This window comes from Coregonus clupeaformis, unplaced genomic scaffold (assembly GCF_020615455.1).
Source record: "Coregonus clupeaformis isolate EN_2021a unplaced genomic scaffold, ASM2061545v1 scaf0032, whole genome shotgun sequence".
Taxonomy (NCBI): domain Eukaryota; kingdom Metazoa; phylum Chordata; class Actinopteri; order Salmoniformes; family Salmonidae; genus Coregonus; species Coregonus clupeaformis.
The window spans coordinates 283230-301452 of NW_025533487.1; the positions used below are offsets into that span (position 1 = coordinate 283230).

Genomic DNA, 18223 nt, shown 5'->3' on the forward strand with positions numbered 1-18223 from the left:
CATCTCTCCCTCCCTCCCTCCCTCCCTCCCTCCCTCCCTCCCTCCCTCCATCTCTCTCTCTCTCTCTCTCCCTTCATCTCTCTCTCTCTGTCACTCTCTCTCACTCTTTCCCTCACTTTCCCTATTTCCCCCTCTCTGTTCTCTTTCAACATGAAAGCACTGAACACAGAACAACAGACAGAGTATGAAGTACATGAGTAACTCAGTAACAGTCTAGGGTGTGTTTCCCATAGCCTTGGTAGCGTTGAGTTAATTTTGATCCCATTAGGGTTGCACAATTCTGATAACTTTCTCAGAATTCCCAGAAATCCTGATTGGAGGATTCCAGATTCCCTGTTTATTCCTTCATATACCGGGATTCTTTTAACCAGGATATCCGGAAAACCTGTGAATTAGGAGGAAAGTTACTGGAATTTTTCAACCCTAGATCCCACCTAAAGTACTCGTACCTTCAGTCAGATGGCCAGGAGCAGGTAGACAGGACAGACAACAGCATAGCAGCACCTCCCAGTGGTGAGTACCGGTACTGGAGGCTGTAGCAGTAACGTTACACCTGGGATCATGTTCATAAAGCTTCTCAGAGTAGGGATCTAGGATAAGTTTTGCCTTATTGAATAAGATTACTTGGACAACGGGGACCTGATCCTAGATCAGCACTCCTAGTGTAAGATGCTTTAAGAATACGGGCCCATGCAGGCGGATAATGACCCCTGAACACTTCTTATCCTCATGTTCTGATAATGATCCCTGAATACCTCTTATCATCATGTTCTGATAATGACCCCTGAACACCTCTTATCATCATGTTCTGATAATGACCCCTGAACACCTCTTATCATCATGTTCTGATAATGACCCCTGAACACCTCTTATCATCATGTTCTGATAATGACCCCTGAACACCTCTTATCATCATGTTCTGATAATGACCCCTGAACACATCTTATCATCATGTTCATTAATTCATTAGAACACAGCAGGTCCCTGGTGATAGAGACAAAAAGGTCCCTGGTGATAGAGACAGAAAGGTCCCTGGTGATAGAGACAAAAAGGTCCCTGGTGATAGAGACAGAAAGGTCCCTGGTGATAGAGACAGAACACAACAGGTCCCTGGTGAAAGAGAGAACACAGCCGGTCCCAGGTGATAGATACAGAACACAGCAGGTACCTGGTGATAGATACAGAACACAGCAGGTCCCTGGTGATAGAGACTTAAAGGTCCCTAGTGATATAGCCATGCTCAATTGGTAGAGCATGGCGCTTGTAACGCCAGGGTAGTGGGTTCGATCCCCGGGACCACCCATACGTAAAAATGTATGCACACATGACTGTAAGTCGCTTTGGATAAAAGCGTCTGCTAAATGGCATATTATTATTATATTATTAGACAGAACACAGCAGGTCCCTTGTGATAGAGACAGAAAGGTCCCTGGTGATAGAGACAGAAAGGTCCCTGGTGATAGAGACAGAACACAACAGGTCCCTGGTGATAGAGACAGAACACAGCAGGTCCCTGGTGATAGAGACAGAACACAGCAGGTCCCTGGTGATAGATACAGAACACAGCAGGTCCCTGGTGATAGAGACAGAACACAGCAGGTCCCTGGTGATAGAGACAGAACACAGCAGGTCCCTGGTGATAGAGACAGAACACAGCAGGTCCCTGGTGATAGAGACAGAACACAGCAGGTCCCTGGTGATAGATACAGAACACAGCAGGTCCCTGGTGATAGAGACAGAACACAGCAGGTCCCTGGTGATAGAGACAGAACACAGCAGGTCCCTGGTGATAGAGACAGAACACAGCAGGTCCCTGGTGATAGAGACAGAACACAGCAGGTCCCTGGTGATAGAGACAGAACACAGCAGGTCCCTGGTGATAGAGACAGAACACAGCAGGTCCCTGGTGATAGAGACAGACACAGCTCATCAACTACACAGGTAAGCTCAGACACAACCTGACTGTCTCAGCAGCTAGAACGTCTTCTATTGCATTGTGCTTAAGTTGTTACTACTTCTTTACATGTGTGCTATTACATGTGATTTATGGATGTTTATAAGTGGTCTAAAACATGTCTTATGGATGTTTACAAGTGGTCTAAAACATGTCTTATGGATGTTTACAAGTGGTCTAAAACATGTCTTATGGATGTTTACAAGTGGTCTAAAACATGTCTTATGGATGTTTATAAGTGGTCTAAAAAATAATATGCCATTTAGCAGACGCTTTTATCCAAAGCGACTTACAGTCATGCGTGCATACATTTTTGTGTATGGGTGGTCCCGGGGATCGAACCCACTACCTTGGCGTTACAAGCGCCGTGCTCTACCAGCTGAGCTACAGAGGACCACCCAAACATCCCATGGATGTTTATAAGTGGTCTAAAACATGTCTTATGGATGTTTACAAGTGGTCTAAAACATGTCTTATGGATGTTTACAAGTGGTCTAAAACATGTCTTATGGATGTTTACAAGTGGTCTAAAACATGTCTTATGGATGTTTACAAGTGGTCTAAAACATGTCTTATGGATGTTTACAAGTGGTCTAAAACATGTCTTATGGATGTTTACAAGTGGTCTAAAACATGTCTTATGGATGTTTACAAGTGGTCTAAAACATGTCTTATGGATGTTTATAAGTGGTCTAAAACATGTCTTATGGATGTTTACGAGTGGTCTAAAACATGTCTTATGGATGTTTACAAGTGGTCTAAAACATGTCTTATGGATGTTTACAAGTGGTCTAAAACATGTCTTATGGATGTTTACAAGTGGTCTAAAACATGTCTTATGGATGTTTACAAGTGGTCTAAAACATGTCTTATGGATGTTTACAAGTGGTCTAAAACATGTCTTATGGATGTTTACAAGTGGTCTAAAACATGTCTTATGGATGTTTACAAGTGGTCTAAAACATGTCTTATGGATGTTTACAAGTGGTCTAAAACATGTCTTATGGATGTTTACAAGTGGTCTAAAACATGTCTTATGGATGTTTATAAGTGGTCTAAAACATGTCTTATGGATGTTTACAAGTGGTCTAAAACATGTCTTATGGATGTTTACAAGTGGTCTAAAACATGTCTTATGGATGTTTACAAGTGGTCTAAAACATGTCTTATGGATGCTTTGCTCTGTACTGCTGGCCGTACACTACACGACTTCTACAATTCTAATCCTAACAACTTTGACTTTCGCACCTTTCCCAATCTCCTTGACTCAAGGAAGTGGGTTCTCACATTACACAACATGACCTTTGACCCTGCTCTGCGTTTCTAGGTTGTCATAGGAACAAAATGTGACAGGCAAACAGTGAGCTGCTTTGTAAGTGTGCACATTATTAAGTGCAGAAGCATCAACAAAGAGATTTAGGCGCAGAATATGGACTTAATATGAAATAAGAATAATATAATAATGATAGGAAAATATATTTTTGGTTTCTGTCATGGTAGGATGCAGAGGTAATATTGAAAAGTCAGCTGCGTTCTCTCCACATCTCCACCAATCTGTCTCCCATCACCTCGGTCCACACGGGGGCATGTTGTTGTTGTTGTTGTTGTTGTTGTTGTTGTTGTTGTTGTTGTTGCTTTTCTCTTCACCATCATTGTTTTGGTCTAACATGCTGAGTGATCATTGGCTATTGACAGTAGTCCTTGCCCAATCGCGTAGTAGTACTACTAGATGCACAATTACAATTTCTGAAAAAATTATCGCGACATTCGACAGGGGTCTGGAGAACGGAACAGCCGTCATCCGTGTGTCCTCGACCGGCTCAAACTACGCCAGTCCCGACCTACTGATCCTAGCCCAAGTTCATAGCATTTCACCCCAATCATGAACATTTGTCTGGGATGGCAAAAACGTGACCAGCTAACGTCGTTAGATCGCGTTTTTTCCCTCTACCGCGTCACTTTATACACAGAAGATCTCCACTAAACATAGAATCAAGATGTTTTATCGATTATCTCTGTGAACAAAGTTGACGACAAATACAAAGTTGCCAATGTCTTTGCAATTTTTACAACCAAGCAAAGGATACAAATATGCTTTAAATTATAACCGAGATGACTGCATTTAAAGAGAAATATTCTACTGTATAGGATACAGGCCTATATAATTCAATATTGAAATCAATTCCATGTTCATTCAATTGAGTTCTATTTTTGGCTCAATATATATATATATATATATATATATATATATATATATATATATATATATATATATGTGTGTGTGTGTGTGTGTGTAATTGCATGTGCCAAATCTTGATTTAGTGCGTTATTATAGGGTAAGCATTAGAATAAGCCGCCTCAATATTTGCAGTCGTAGGTGATACTATATTTCTAGGAGCTGATCCGTCGTCAGTATTGTGGAATAATTATAATGTAGAAGTAAGACTTGAATGGAGAAAGCTGATCTGAGAGCAGCGCTGATTTTAGTCTTCTTCTATCCTATCAGTATCGACACATGTCTCAATGAAGCGCTTAGCGAACGTTCTTTCTGCGTGGTGTTTTGGGAAACGCATGTTCAATCTTCGGCCTTTGTAAGAAAGATGCAACGCCAGGGTTGTGGGTTCGTTTCCCACGGGGGGGGCAGTGTGAAAAATGTATGCACTCACTAACTGTAAGTCGCTCTGGATAAGAGCATCTGCTAAATGACTAAAATGTAAATTGAGGTCTCAGTATGTCCCTGTCCTAATCTGGTCCGGATTACACAGACCAATCTGGCCAATCTCCATCAGACTCTGTAATCCCGGACAGACAGGTTGACCTCATGTCACCTCTATAGGACTCTGGCTCAGGTCATCTAAATAAGCTACACCTCACCTGCTGTTGCTGAGGTAACGTTAGCTCTCAGGATTTAGACGACAACTGTTCCAAATTCAAATACGTTTTTGTTTTTAAACTATATGGTTCGGAAACAAACGAGGGTCAAATTGAAAGAGTAATAGGTCCAATCTCAAATGTACAGTCTCTTCAGAAAGTATTCACACCCCTAGATTTCTTCCACATTTTGTTGTGTTACAGCCTAAATTTAAAATGGATTAAATGTAGATTTTTGTTTTTTGTCACTGGTCTACACACAATAAACCATAATGTCAAAGTGAATTATATTTTTAGACATTTTTACAAATTAATACAAATTAAAAGCTGAAACGTCTTGTCAATAAGTATTAAACCCCTAAACTTTCTGAAAAGACGTAATTTCACCTTTCATTCAGAACCTAAAATAAACCTAACTTCAACGTCTGTCACACCCTGATCTGTTTCACATGTCTTGTGCTTGTCTCCACCCCCCACCAGGTGTCTCCCATTGTCCTCATTATCCCCTGTGTATTTGTACCTGCGTTTTCTGTTTGTCTGTTGCCAGTTCGTCTTGTCCCGTCAAGTCCTACCAGCGTGCTTCCAGTGCTCTAGTTTTTGTTTCTCTGTCCTGATCCTGCCTGCCTGCCTTACTCTGATTTGGGTTAAGACTCTTTGCCTGCCTTGACCTACCGATTGCCTGCCGTCCTGTACCTGCCTGACTCTGATTTGGATTACGACTCTTTGCCTGCCTTGACTTACCTTTCGCCTGCCCCTTGTTCAGTAATAAACTCTGAGACTCGCACTATCCGTCTCCTGTGTCTGCATCTGGGTCTTAGCCTGAGCCTTGATAACGTCTGGAAAATACATATTTTAAACCTAATTTTGCTCACTGGGTTCAGATTTTTGGGAACACACTGAAAAGTAACTTGAAACTGTTGATCAGTCAGCGCACATTTGGATTCAAATGGCATCAAGAACATTGCATTGACAGAGGAGGGAGTGTAATGAATTAAGGCATTATAAAGTAAGGGATGGAATTTGTTTTGGATGCTCAAACAGTGATGTGTCTTTCTCATGTGTTGATCTAGGTAATTAGATAGCTAGCTAGCATGTGTACACTCACTGCAATGCACAGCCAATGCGCTACTTGCATTTGCATTGGCCGGGTTTAGATTCAGCATAGCTAACAGTTTCCTAGCAAGACACTTTGCTTTATCAGTTACAGTTTGTATTGTGAGAGGCTGGTCTTGGTTGAGGAAATGTAGGCTAGCTAGCAGCTGGTTGTGCTGAAACTGACATCTGGCTGCACACATAGCTAGCTAGCCAGTTTGACTGTATCATGCCGGAGTAACGTGAGCAAACGTTAGATAAGCAATGCGGCATTGCATGTATTATAAGTTAGCGGCGTGGCAGTTTCCCAAAGTTCCTAAAGTTTGGGGTTCACTATGAACTTTACTTAGCTAGCTAGCTATGCTTTATGGAAGAATGTAACTTAGCTAGAAAGGATATATTGTCAACATTGAGTTGTGGTGCACGATTTATATAGCTATGTTACAGTCTCGTTGGCTTGTAGCTAGCCAACTAGCCAGTAGCTAACTGTCTGTAATAGCAGCCAAGGACGTTCACTAGCTTATATGTTTGTGCTCTGATTTAGTTTACACAGATTACTTCATCCATATGAAAAACCTTATGTAGCAAAATATACCGACCTGGCTAGCTTCCTTTGCTTGTATCTTGCTTCTCATCTGATTGGTGTTAGCTAGCTAGCTACAGCTGCTAGCCTGCTAGTAGCTAGCTGCTGCTGTTGCACTGCTAGAACTCTGAGATTCGTCTGAAAATATGTTAGCATGCTACAAAAAGGTAGCACATCATAGGTTCTTAATGGACAGAAATGAGCACGTGAGAGCAATTAAATTATACATTTAATAAAAATGGTTGCCTACAAATTTAGTCAATCCGACATATTTTAAGTCTAATGGTCACTTAATGGATGCTATAGTCTCGTTTTAATCCGACATCTAGAGTTTGAGCTAGTCGGCACAAAAAATACTCTGAAAAATAAATTGCTAACAACCCTGTTAAAAATCCGGTATGTGGTTCTTGGTAACGACCGGATGGTTCATGACAGAGGCGGGAAGTGTGTTATGTACCTCCAATCAAGTTGATTTGCGAATTTTCATCGACATTGGTGTCATATTGGCTTAGATCTGATGGTAGGGAGATTTATTTAACATTGAGCTTCAACCAATGATAATTTGATAATTGATAATTTCAAGGTAATTAAATAACGTTCTGAGAACATGTTTCAATAAGACTTTTAAGAAACTGCTAGCTTAGTTTTGGGTTAACTGTTTTGAACTCCAAGCACAGATAGGACACATGGACATTCATTTTCTTAGGCATTAATAATGCAAACACATTATTTATTATTGTGGCATGGCGTGAGACTCAAGCCCATGATCTTCTGTTCTCTATACATGGAATTAGTCCTCTGCGCCACCAGGACGGAGCTAGCACGCCATGTGTTTTTTTTAACTCATACAAAGCTGTTCGTTTTAGTCTATTCAGGCTCCATTTCAAAGGTAACAAGCACTCATTAAGATCAGGTGTGGCCAATTAGTGGGCGTGGCCAACCCATCTGAACACACTTAACAAGATAGAGGATAGAGAGAGCTATGTTGACGCTGAGAACGAAATGTGTACTCTTAGAACGTTCTCAGTGTTACTAACGTTTTCTTGTGGGGCTTTTATGGAAAGTTTTCTTAATGTTCTCAGAACAACATGAGAACATTACTTTAAATAGAACCGTGAGGAAACCTGTAGGAAATGTTATGCTGACGTACTAAAATTCCCACAGAAGAACGTTGCTTCTTAACGTTCTCGGGAACAGTGTGAGAACATTACTTTAATGATGAGGCTCCTCTGCCCACCAGTGCTGCCCTTCTGCCCAGCATTGATACCCCTCTGCCCACCACACACACACACACCCACCCACCCACCCACACACACACATACCCATCCACACGATAGCTCATTAATGATAAATTGAGGACCATGAAGAAGGAAATATGTATTGCACACATACATATATACGTAAACAGCTTTTGGATCAGAGATCCATTTTGAGAGAGTAAGCTCCAGCACTATGTCTGCTGTGTCGAATGGAACAATGACATTTTCTCTCCCCCCTCTCTCTCTCTCTCTCTCTCTCTCTCTCTCTCTCTCTCTCTCTCTCTCTCTCTCTCTCCCTCCCCTCTCTCTCTCTCTCTCTCTCTCTCCCCCTCCCTCTCTCTCGCCCTCTCTCTCGCCCTCTCTCTCTCTCTCGCCTTTCTCTCGCCGCTCTCTCTCTCAGTAATTAGCTCATCTTTTCCGCAGCCCTCTCACTCACTGCAGCTGCTGACATCAGGATAAAAACACAAACACACACAGTCCTGTTTGTCCTCTGCAGAGTGGAACAGTCTTTAGAGTGGGTATATTAAGACAGTTTAAATTAATGAATTGTTTAAGGCCTCACATTCAGAGATCCTATTGGGATTAGTGAGTTGGCACCCCTGGGAATTGACAGACGTCATTCACAAAGACTACAGTTAGCCATTACTTAGTGAGGATTAAGTCTGCGAGTAACAATGGAAATCAACATATGGACAGGAGATGCCATTCACAAAACCAATCAATTAGCAACCAATTAGGAGTTATCTATGTGCGTAACAATGGAAATCACCACGGTGACGCATGCAGTTCACAACAACAATACAGTGGTTTATCAGTTAGTGATGATTAGTGATGATTAGATACGTGTGTGACAATAAGGCATCAATGATGAAGGCTATTATATATAATATCTCTGACCCCTACCTCTACAGTTCCTGTTCGATCTGTCACCACAACAACAGACGTCAACAATACTGACTGTTCTGATGTGTGTGTAAATCAGACAGCAGTACATTTTCACATTTTACTCATTACGCAGACGCTCTTATCCAGAGTGACTTACAGGAGCAATTAGGGTTAAATGCCTTGCTCAAGGACACATCAACAGATTTTTCACCTAGTCGGCTCGGGGATTCGAACCAGCGGCCTTTACACACACACTCTTAGCCGCTAGGCTAACTGCCGCCGCGTGTATGTGTAAATCAGACAGCAATAGACAGATCTCTGTCATAATATACTTTATTCAACTCATCATTCAGCCTTCTCCTCAGTCTGTACATTCATCTCTCTCTCTCTCTCCTCTCTCTTACTCTTTCTCACCTCACATTCTACCCTTCTCTCTCCATCTTTCACTTGACTCTATTCCTCTGTCTATCGTTCAACCCATAACCACTCCACCTCTATCTCTGTCTATCGTTCAATCCATAACCACTCCACCTCTATCACTCTCTATCCTTCCCCCATAACCACTCCACCTCTATCTCTGTCTATCCTTCCCCCATAACCACTCCACCTCTATCTCTCTCTATCCTTCCCCCATAACCACTCCACCTCTATCTCTGTCTAGCCTTCCCCCCATAACCACTCCACCTCTATCTCTGTCTATCCTTCCCCATAACCACTCCACCTCTATCTTCTCTATCCCTCCCCCATAACCACTCCACCTCTATCTCTGTCTATCCTTCCCCCATAACCCCTCCCCCTCTATCTCTCTCTATCCTTCCCCCCCATAACCACTCCACCTCTATCTCTGTCTATCCTTCCCCATAACCACTCCACCTCTATCTCTGTCTATCCTTCCCCCATAACCACTCCACCTCTATCTCTGTCTATCCTTCCCCCATAACCACTCCACCTCTATCTCTCTCTATCCTTCCCCCATAACCACTCCACCTCTATCTCTGTCTATCCTTCCCCATAACCACTCCACCTCTATCTCTGTCTATCCTTCCCCCCATAACCACTCCACCTCTATCTCTGTCTATCCTTCCCCCATAACCACTCCACCTCTATCTCTGTCTATCCTTCCCCCATAACCACTCCACCTCTATCTCTGTCCAACCTTCCCCCATAACCACTCCACCTCTATCTCTCTCTATCCTTCCCCCATAACCACTCCACCTCTATCTCTGTCTATCCTTCCCCCATAACTACTCCACCTCTATCTCTGTCTAACCTTCCCCATAACTACTCCACCTCTATCTCTGTCTATCCTTCCCCCATAACCACTCCACCTCACTCTACCTATCTCTGTCTATCCTTCCCCCATAACCACTCCACCTCTATCTCTGTCTATCCTTCCCCCATAACCACTCCACCTCTATCTCTGTCTATCCTTCCCCCATAACCACTCCACCTCTATCTCTGTCTATCCTTCCCCCATAACCACTCCACCTCTATCTCTGTCTATCCTTCCCCCCCATAACCACTCCACCTCTATCTCTGTCTATCCTTCCCCCATAACCACTCCACCTCTATCTCTGTCTATCCTTCCCCATAACCACTCCACCTCTATCTCTGTCTATCCTTCCCCCCATAACCACTCCACCTCTATCTCTGTCTATCCTTCCCCTATAACCACTCCACCTCTATCTCTGTCTAACCTTCCCCCATAACCACTCCACCTCTATCTCTCTCTATCCTTCCCCCATAACCACTCCACCTCTATCTCTGTCTATCGTTCAACCCATAACCACTCCACCTCTATCTCTGTCTATCCTTCCCCCATAACCACTCCACCTCTATCTCTCTCTATCCTTCCCCCATAACCACTCCACCTCTATCTCTGTCTATCCTTCCCCCATAACCACTCCACCTCTATCTCTCTCTATCCTTCCCCCATAACCACTCCACCTCTATCTCTGTCTATCGTTCAACCCATAACCACTCCACCTCTATATCTGTCTATCCTTCCCCCATAACCACTCCACCTCTATCTCTCTCTATCCTTCCCCTATAACCACTCCACCTCTATCTCTGTCTATCCTTCCCCCATAACCACTCCACCTCTATCTCTCTCTATCCTTCCCCCATAACCACTCCACCTCTATCTCTGTCTATCCTTCCCCCATAACCACTCCACCTCTATCTCTCTCATCCTTCCCCCATAACCACTCCACCTCTATCTCTCTCTATCCTTCCCCATAACCACTCCACCTCTATCTCTGTCCAACCTTCCCCCCATAACCACTCCACCTCTATATCTGTCTATCCTTCCCCCCATAACCACTCCACCTCTATCTCTCTCTATCCTTCCCCCATAACCACTCCCACCTCTATCTCTGTCTATCCTTCCCCCCATAACCACTCCACCTCTATCTCTCTCTCTATCCTTCCCCCATAACCACTCCACCTCTATCTCTCTCTATCCTTCCCCATAACCACTCCACCTCTATCTCTGTCCAACCTTCCCCCATAACCACTCCACCTCTATCTCTGTCTATCCTTCACCCATAACCACTCCACCTCTATCTCTATCCTTCCCCCCATAACCACTCCACCTCTATCTCTCTATCCTTCCCCATAACCACTCCACCTCTATCTCTCCATCCTTCCCCCATAACCACTCCAACTCTATCTCTGTCTATCCTTCCCCCCATAACCACTCCACCTCTATCTCTCTCTATCCTTCCCCCATAACCACTCCACCTCTATCTCTCTCTATCCTTCCCCCATAACCACTCCACCTCTATCTCTGTCCAACCTTCCCCCATAACCACTCCACCTCTATCTCTGTCTATCCTTCCCCCATAACCACTCCACCTCTATCTCTGTCTATCCTTCCCCCATAACCACTCCACCTCTATCTCTCTCTATCCTTCCCCCATAACCACTCCACCTCTATCTCTGTCTAGCCTTCCCCCATAACCACTCCACCTCTATCTCTGTCTATCCTTCCCCATAACCACTCCACCTCTATCTCTCTCTATCCTTCCCCATAACCACTCCACCTCTATCTCTGTCTATCCTTCCCCATAACCACTCCACCCTCTCTACCTTCCCCCATAACCACTCCACCTCTATCTCTGTCTATCGTTCAACCCATAACCACTCCACCTCTATATCTGTCTATCCTTCCCCCATAACCACTCCACCTCTATCTCTCTCTATCCTTCCCCTATAACCACTCCACCTCTATCTCTGTCTATCCTTCCCCATAACCACTCCACCTCTATCTCTCTCTATCCTTCCCCCATCACCACTCCACCTCTATCTCTCTCTATCCTTCCCCTATAACCACTCCACCTCTATCTCTGTCCAACCTTCCCCCATAACCACTCCACCTCTATATCTGTCTATCCTTCCCCCATAACCACTCCACCTCTATCTCTCTCTATCCTTCCCCTATAACCACTCCACCTCTATCTCTGTCTATCCTTCCCCCATAACCACTCCACCTCTATCTCTCTCTATCCTTCCCCCATAACCACTCCACCTCTATCTCTCTCTATCCTTCCCCTATAACCACTCCACCTCTATCTCTGTCCAACCTTCCCCCATAACCACTCCACCTCTATCTCTGTCTATCCTTCCCCCATAACCACTCCACCTCTATCTCTCTCTATCCTTCCCCCATAACCACTCCACCTCTATCTCTCTCTATCCTTCCCCTATAACCACTCCACCTCTATCTCTGTCCAACCTTCCCCCATAACCACTCCACCTCTATCTCTGTCTATCCTTCCCCCCATAACCACTCCACCTCTATCTCTGTCTATCCTTCCCCCATAACCACTCCACCTCTATCTCTGTCTATCCTTCCCCCATAACCACTCCACCTCTATCTCTGTCCAACCTTCCCCCATAACCACTCCACCTCTATCTCTGTCAATCGTTCACCTGACTTCATCCCTCTAGATATGCCATATATGCCATAGAAACGCAATCTGTACACACCTTACCTCTAACCTCTGACCTCTAAGTTCTAAGCCCTAACCCCATATCTAGCACCAGGGATAACCCAGATATACAGTGGGACTCCACTGTCTCCACAGTTCTCAAATAAATACACTAGAAAACTCATGGAACCCCTCTACCCAAATCAGCTGTTATAAAAATGTACAAAGGTATTAAAGGTACAGTAATATAAAGGAGACAGAAGTTACTTTATAATGAGATGAGGGTGCAATGTACAGTAAAGCATGTACTACAATACAATACAAATTAAAAGACTAAATCAAATTATGTCAAATGTCAGAAAACTAAATAGATGATTTAAAGAGGATTAAGTATAAAATAATATAAATATAGGATAACTTTAGCAGATTGCATTCCTCCAATCACAATCATGATTCCAAACAATAAGCCAATCACAATCAAAAGAGACATTCTCAGACACGCCCACTGCTGCAGCTTCACTGGGAGTGACATTTTGTCTTTGGTAACTGAAACCTCAGAATACATTTTTAATACACATTTTAATGTTGTATTCTTAATCTCAAACTGGCTACTGCTCCATTCTAAAACTAGATACAAGACTGAAGAAACAGGTCAGAGAAAAACAACATTCATGTTACCCAATAATCTATTAACAGAGACAATCATCATGTACCAGTGGAGGCTGTAATGGCTGGAATAAAATAAATGGAACGGTATCAAACATATCAAACATGGAAACCACGTGTTTGACTCAGCTCCATTTATTCCATTCCAGCCGTTACAATGAGCCCATCCTCCTATAGCACCTCTCACCAGCCTCCACTGTCCTGTACAATCGCCAGTCTGGTGGCTGGTAGGTTTCATTTCGACAGTGTTCCAACTTCCAAGAATTTCCCCCCCAGGTGCAGGATACATAAAGTCTCCTAGCTCCAGACGGAAGCCTCCGTCCTGGGTATGAGTGGGACAGTGACTCGCCTGTCTATCTGATCACCAGTCTGGTGATCTACCCGACCCACAGGACATGGTGTGTCTCCATAGACCTCTTCTCCTGCCAATCAAGGCTGCCATTGGTGGCCTCGGCACGTCCGTCAGTGAGCTTGACCAATCCAAAAGTCTTGCACGAACTGTGGGCCAGTCCGATGGTGACGGCCAACCCATCGCCCTCCAGTGATTCGCCCTCCCCTTCCCGCTCCGAGATGGCAGTCATGGGGCTGCTGGGTAGTCGGCTGCGGGCAGCGAAACGCCGGCTGGCTGAGCAAGGGGGAATGGGGGAGCGGGGAGGTCGCCACCCCCAAAGAGCGGGGGAGGAGGGGTATGTGGGGGAGGACAGGGAGGAGAGAGGGAGCGTGCCCTCAGTGAGTGCCCACTCTGCCCTCCTCCTGTTTCTGTGTGTGTACTGGGGCTGGGGTAGGTCTAGCGTCAGGAGCTGAACAGTGTGTGTGTGTGCAAAGGGCTGAGGGGTGTGAGTGTGTGACTCCACTCCGAACTGCAGTTGTTTGTCTGACAGGCGCTGGCTCTGTGAGCTCTGTGAGCTCTGTGAGCTCTGTGAGCTCTGTGAGCTCTGTGAGCTCTGTGAGCTCTGTGAGCTCTGTGAGCTCTGTGAGCTCTGGCTCTGTGAGCTCTGGCTCTGTGGTCTCGCCCTCTGGTGTTTGGGGGCGGTACTGCGGAGTCTCTCGGCTGCAGACATGCGAGCTGCAGGGTCGCAGCGACTTCCCTTCCTCAGGAGCAGAGCCTTGAAGCTGTCACTGCTGCTGCTGACCCCTAACCTATGACTTCTTACCCTACTGGATCCTATCAACTCAAAAGGTTGCAGAGGGGCGGGGCTAGGGCCTGGAGGGGTCACTGAAGGAGAGGAGGAGGACGAGGAGGAGGAAAGGGGGAAGACGCGGCATCGCTCTTCCTCAGAGTTCCTACGACCCAGAACTTTCCTCTTAGACCTGAGAGAGGGAGAGAGAGAGCGGGAGGGAGGATGGGAGAGAAGTTAACATTACATTGCTAATTATAGTCCCACTACCAACGAACCAGTGAACCATCAAACCAGTGAACCGCCAAACCAGTGAACCACCAAACCAGTGAACCACCAAACCAGTGAACCACCAAACCAGTGAACCACCAAACCAGTGAACCATCAGACCAGTGAACCACCAAACCAGTGAACCACCAAACCAGTGAACCACCAAACCAGTGAACCATCAGACCAGTGAACCATCAGACCAGTGAACCACCAAACCAGTGAACCACCAAACCATGCTAATAACAGGATGAATTTGACACTTCATGCATGTAGTACACTAAAAGGTTATATAACTATTAACACAATGATCTTGATTCATAGGAGTTGAAGAAAACAGCCTTCCTGTTTATTGATAAGCAAACCAAAATTGGCATTCATGATGAACTCAATAAGAAATATTTGCCACCGTAGCCTAGATGTGCACAATAAGTTCTCGATTTCGGCTAAAATTGAAATGTGGTACTGACTCGCAAGCAATTTCAGCTTTGCCTCAATGAAAGATATTGGCATTTGACTTCGACTAGCCACATGTGACGTTACATGCGCAGTTGCATTGCACCGAAGCACTGAGACAGTGAAACAGAACCAGTGAATCACTGAACTACTGAACCTATGAACCAGTGAATCAGTTAACCACTGAACCTGTGAACCACCGAACCACATACTCAACAGACAGAAACACTAAACCCACTATAACATGTCACAGAGTAATGGTTTACATAGGGACTAGCTATAACATCATGTTTCACCATAGAGGGACTAGCTATAACATCATGTTTCACCATAGAGGGACTAGCTATAACATCATGTTTCACCATAGAGGGACTAGCTATAACATCATGTTTCACCATAGAGGGACTAGCTATAACATCATGTTTCACCATAGAGGGACTAGCTATAACATCATGTTTCACCATAGAGGGACTAGCTATAACATCATGTTTCACCATAGAGGGACTAGCTATAACATAATGTTTCACCATAGAGGGACTAACTATAACATCATGTTTCACCATAGAGGGACTAGCTATAACATAATGTTTCACCATAGAGGGACTAACTATAACATCATGTTTCACCATAGAGGGACTAGCTATAACATCATGTTTCACCATAGAGGGACTAACTATAACATCATGTTTCACCATAGAGGGACTAACTATAACATCATGTTTCACCATAGAGGGACTAGCTATAACATCATGTTTCACCATAGAGGGACTAGTTATAACATCATGTTTCACCATAGAGGGACTAGCTATAACATCATGTTTCACCATAGAGGGACTAGCTATAACATCATGTTTCACCATAGAGGGACTAACTATAACATCATGTTTCACCATAGAGGGACTAGCTATAACATCATGTTTCACCATAGAGGGACTAGCTATAACATCATGTTTCACCATAGAGGGACTAGCTATACCATCATGTTTCACCATAGAGGGACTAGCTATAACATCATGTTTCACCATAGAGGGACTAACTATAACATCATGTTTCACCATAGAGGGACTAGCTATAACATCATGTTTCACCATAGAGGGACTAGCTATAACATCATGTTTCACCATAGAGGACTAGCTATAACATCATGTTTCACCATAGAGGGACTAGCTATAACATCATGTTTCACCAGAGAGGGACTAGCTATAACATCATGTTTCACCATAGAGGGACTAGCTATAACATCATGTTTCACCATAGAGGGACTAGCTATAACATCATGTTTCACCATAGAGGGACTAGCTATAACATCATGTTTCACCATAGAGGGACTAGCTATAACATCATGTTTCACCATAGAGGACTAGCTATAACATCATGTTTCACCATAGAGGGACTAGCTATAACATCATGTTTCACCATAGAGGGACTAGCTATAACATCATGTTTCACCATAGAGGGACTAACTATAACATAATGTTTCACCATAGAGGGACTAACTATAACATCATGTTTCACCATAGAGGGACTAGCTATAACATCATGTTTCACCATAGAGGGACTGGCTATAACATCATGTTTCACCATAGAGGGACTGGACTATGGGATGACCCCACCCCTACCTACACCCTCCAACCAATCCGTGTTACCTGCTGTCAACACCACGCCCGCACACGGGTGCTCAAACATGTGTGCCTTCCCAGATTGCACTGCTACAGAGAGATACATACGCAGGGAATGGTGTGTTAATGATGGATAAGAACAAAAATAATATTTATATATATATACATAGAGTACCAGTAAAACGTTTGGACACACCTACTCATTCAAGGGTTTTTCTTTATTTTTACTATTTTCTACATTGTAGAATAATAGTGAAGACATCAAAACTATGAAATAACACATATGGAATCCTGTAGTAACCAAAATCTTTGCACACTCTTGGCATTCTCTCAACTAGCTTCATGAGGAATGCTTTTCAACAGTCTTGAAGGAGTTCCCACATATGCTGAGCATTTGTTGGCTGCTTTTCCTTCACTCTGCCGTCCGACTCATCCCAAACCATCTCAATTGGGTTGAGGTCGAGGGATTGTGGAGGCCAGGTCATCTGATGCAGCACTCCATCACTCTGCTTCTTGGTAAAATAGCCCTCACAAAGCCTGGAGGTATGTTGGGTCATTGTCCTGTTGAAAAACAAATGATAGTCCCACCAAGCCCAAACCAGATGGGATGGCGTATCGCTACAGAATGCTGTGGTAGCCATGCTGGTTAAGTGTGCCTTGAATTCTAAATAAATCACAGACAGCGTCAACAGCAAAGCACCCCCACACCATAACACCTCCTCCTCCATGCTTTACGGTGGGAACTATACATGCAGAGATCATCCGTTCACCCAAACCACGTCTCACAAAGACACAGAGGTTGGAACCAAAAATCTCAAATTTCCACCGCTCTAATGTCCATTGCTCGTGTTTCTTGGCCCAAGCAAGCCTCTTCTTCTTATTGGTGTCCTTTAGTAGTGGTTTCTTTGCAGCAATTCGACCATGAAGGCCTGATTCACACAGTCTCCTCTGATTAGTTGATGTTGAGATGTGTCTGTTACTTGAACTCTGTGAAGCGTTTATTTGGGCTGCAATTTCTGAAGCTGGTAACTCTAATGAACTTTTCTTCTGCAGTAGAGGTAACTCTGGGTCTTCCATTCCTGTGGCGCTTGAAGGTTTGTGCGACTGCACTTGAAGAAACGTTCAAAGTTCTTGACATTTTCCGGATTGACTGACCTTCATGTCTTAAAGTAATGATGGACTGTCGTTTCTCTTTGCTAATTTGATATTTTCTTGCCATAATATGGACTTGGTCTTTTACCAAATAGGGCTATCTTCTGTATACCCCCCTACCTTGTCCCAACACAACTGATTGGCTCAAACACATTAAGAAGCATAGAAATTCCACAAATTAACTTTTAAGAAGGCTGTTAATTGAAATGCATTCCAGGTGACTACTTCATGAAGCTGGTTGAGAGAATGCCAAGAGTGTTCAAAGCTGTCATCAAGGCAAAGAGTGGCTATTTGAAGAATCTCAAATATAAAATATATTTTGATTTGTTTAACACTTTTTTGGTTACTACATGATTCCATATGTGTTAC

General features: G+C 43.9%; 1 protein-coding gene across 1 annotated transcript in view; it reads right to left on the reverse strand.

The window, feature by feature from the left end:
- Positions 1 to 13366: 13366 nt before the first annotated feature.
- LOC121544230 (NHS-like protein 1) overlaps positions 13367 to 18223 on the reverse strand; it is a 40442-nt gene continuing 35585 nt past the window's right edge. Inside the window, exon 12 of the mRNA XM_045212615.1 lies at positions 13367 to 14553. Within this exon, the coding sequence (XP_045068550.1) occupies positions 13620 to 14553 (934 nt within the window). The 3' untranslated portion in view covers positions 13367 to 13619. The remainder of the gene's footprint in view (positions 14554 to 18223) is intronic.